This window comes from Nerophis lumbriciformis, linkage group LG28 (assembly GCF_033978685.3).
Source record: "Nerophis lumbriciformis linkage group LG28, RoL_Nlum_v2.1, whole genome shotgun sequence".
NCBI lineage: Eukaryota > Metazoa > Chordata > Actinopteri > Syngnathiformes > Syngnathidae > Nerophis > Nerophis lumbriciformis.
In genome coordinates this window covers 5970001-5972340 of record NC_084575.2, presented here as the reverse complement: position 1 = coordinate 5972340, position 2340 = coordinate 5970001, and the positions used below count along the sequence as shown (strand labels likewise).

The following is a 2340-nucleotide window of genomic DNA, read 5'->3' as shown; positions in this document are numbered from 1 at the left end:
ACCATTGTGTGTGACCAGTTTAAGAGTACAGACTATACATTTATAAAAAATTATACACATTTTCACACAAAAGGAAAAGAAAAGAAAAAGCGTGACCGAAAAAAGAATAGGCTGAAGCCAAAGCTTATATTTGGCTATCCTAAACCTTCACTGAAAATAAGATTACCTGGAACATCAACGTTAAAAAAAAATGTAGGAGAATATTAACAAGATAGTTACACAAACAACAATGTCACACATGTTATATGTGCTGATGTTGTCAGAAAGTCAACATTAAAGTCTTGACAGTTTATTTCAAATCCTGCAGTTTCATTTGCTGCTGCTGTTCTCACCAGCACACTTGTGTTTCTTACACTGGTAGTTATAAGAGAATCTTTCACCACACACACTGCAACTCAACACTTTCTCTCCTGGGTGTGTTCTCATGTGTCTTTTCAAATGTTGACTTAGTGTAAAACCTTTACCACAGGTTGAACAGGAAAAAGTTTTTTCACCAGTGTGTGTTCTCATGTGTACTTTCAAATATTGACTTTGTGTAAAACCTTTACCACAGGTTGAACAGGAAAAAGGTTTTTCACCAGTGTGTGCTCTCATGTGTACTTTCAAATCTTGACTTTGTGTAAAACCTTTACCACAGGTTGAACAGGAAAAGGGTTTTTCACCAGTGTGTACTCTCAAGTGTGTTTTCAAATTTTGACTTTGTGTAAAACCTTTACCACAGGTTGAACAGGAAAAGGGTGTTTCACCAGTGTGTGTTCTCATGTGTACTTTCAAATGTTGACTTAGTGTAAAACCTTTACCACAGGTTGAACAGGAAAAAGGTTTTTCACCAGTGTGTGTTCTCATGTGTACTTTCAAATATTGACTTTGTGTAAAACCTTTACCACAGGTTGAACAGGAAAAAGGTTTTTCACCAGTGTGTGCTCTCATGTGTCCTTTCAAATCTTGACTATGTGTAAAACCTTTACCACAGGTTGAACAGGAAAAGGGTTTTTCACCAGTGTGTACTCTCAAGTGTGTTTTCAAATGTTGACTTTGTGTAAAACCTTTACCACAGGTTGAACAGGAAAAGGGTGTTTCACCAGTGTGTACTCTCAAGTGTGTTTTCAAATTTTGGCTTTGTGTAAAACCTTTACCACAGGTTGAACAGGAAAAGGGTTTTTCACCAGTGTGTACTCTCAAGTGTGTTTTCAAATGTTGACTTAGTGTAAAACCTTTACCACAGGTTGAACAGGAAAAGGGGTTTTCACCAGTGTGTATTCTCATGTGCACTTTCAAATATTGACTTCCTGTAAAACCTTTACCACAGGTTGAACAGGAAAAGGGGTTTTCACCAGTGTGTATTCTCATGTGCACTTTCAAATATTGACTTCCTGTAAAACTTTTACCACAGATTGAACAAGAAAAAGGTTTTTCACCAGTGTGTGTTTTCATGTGTACTTTCAATTTGTGACTTTCTACAAAATCTTTACTACAGATTGAACAGATAAAAGTTTTTTCTCCAGTGTGTGTTCTCATGTGTCTTTTCAGATGACTAGGATATTTCAAAGTTTTGTGACAGTGAGAACACTTCAAGTGAGTGTTGTCAGTGTGACATGTCTTATCATCTTTAGAGTCTTCATCATCAGTGTCAGGAGAGTGTGACGTTGTGTCCTCACTATCTGATAGTGGAGCTAAGATCTTGTCTGCTTGTGATCCTCCACAGTGGTCTCCATCAGCTTCTGTTGTCATGTGTTGTGTTGAGCTGCTGCTTGGAGGCTCCGCCTCTCTCTTCTCCTCACTTTCACCTTTGACCTCATCATCTTCACTCTTCACAGGGACACCAGTCACTGGGAACTCCACCAGTCCTTCAATATGATCTCCCTCCTGACTGATGCTGTGTTCCTCCTCTTCCTCTTTAATGTGGGGGGTCAGTAAGTCTTCCTCTTCCTTTTTACAGGGCAGGGTCTGTGTCAAAGAGGAAAAGGAGAAGCCAGAGGGTCCGTGGTGCCTGGTCTTCCTCTTTGGTGGATCCTCCTTCAACATCCTGAAGCTACTCTCCTGTTTTTCAGGCAGAAGTTGTTCTTCACAGACGTCTGCAGGACACAAAATGACAAACATGCTTGAGAAATGTCCAGATTTGCTCAGTCACATGAGGCATTCAGTAAGTTTACATGTACTTAAAATAACAAGTTAATGTACAAATTGGCCTGAAAACAAACACACTGCTGTTTACAACATCATTCACAGGAAAAGAAGACCACTTTTTACGAGGGGTGGGCAATATGGCCTAAAATCTGTATTGCCATAAATTCCCTTATGCCTTAGGTATGATGTATAAAGTTGGAGAAAAGATTAGGT

The 2340-nt window shown here is 39.1% G+C and overlaps 1 protein-coding gene across 2 annotated transcripts in view; it reads right to left on the bottom strand.

The window, feature by feature from the left end:
• Positions 1-2340, bottom strand: part of LOC133570667 (uncharacterized) — a 26951-nt gene continuing 24611 nt past the window's right edge. Inside the window, exon 3 of one of the 2 annotated variants that reach the window (XM_072916493.1) lies at positions 1-1298. In XM_072916493.1, coding sequence (XP_072772594.1) covers positions 310-1298 — 989 coding nt within the window. In that variant the 3' untranslated portion in view covers positions 1-309. Of the gene's footprint in view, positions 2001-2340 lie in introns of those variants that run through there. The other variant, XM_061923356.2, reaches the window with a different exon arrangement.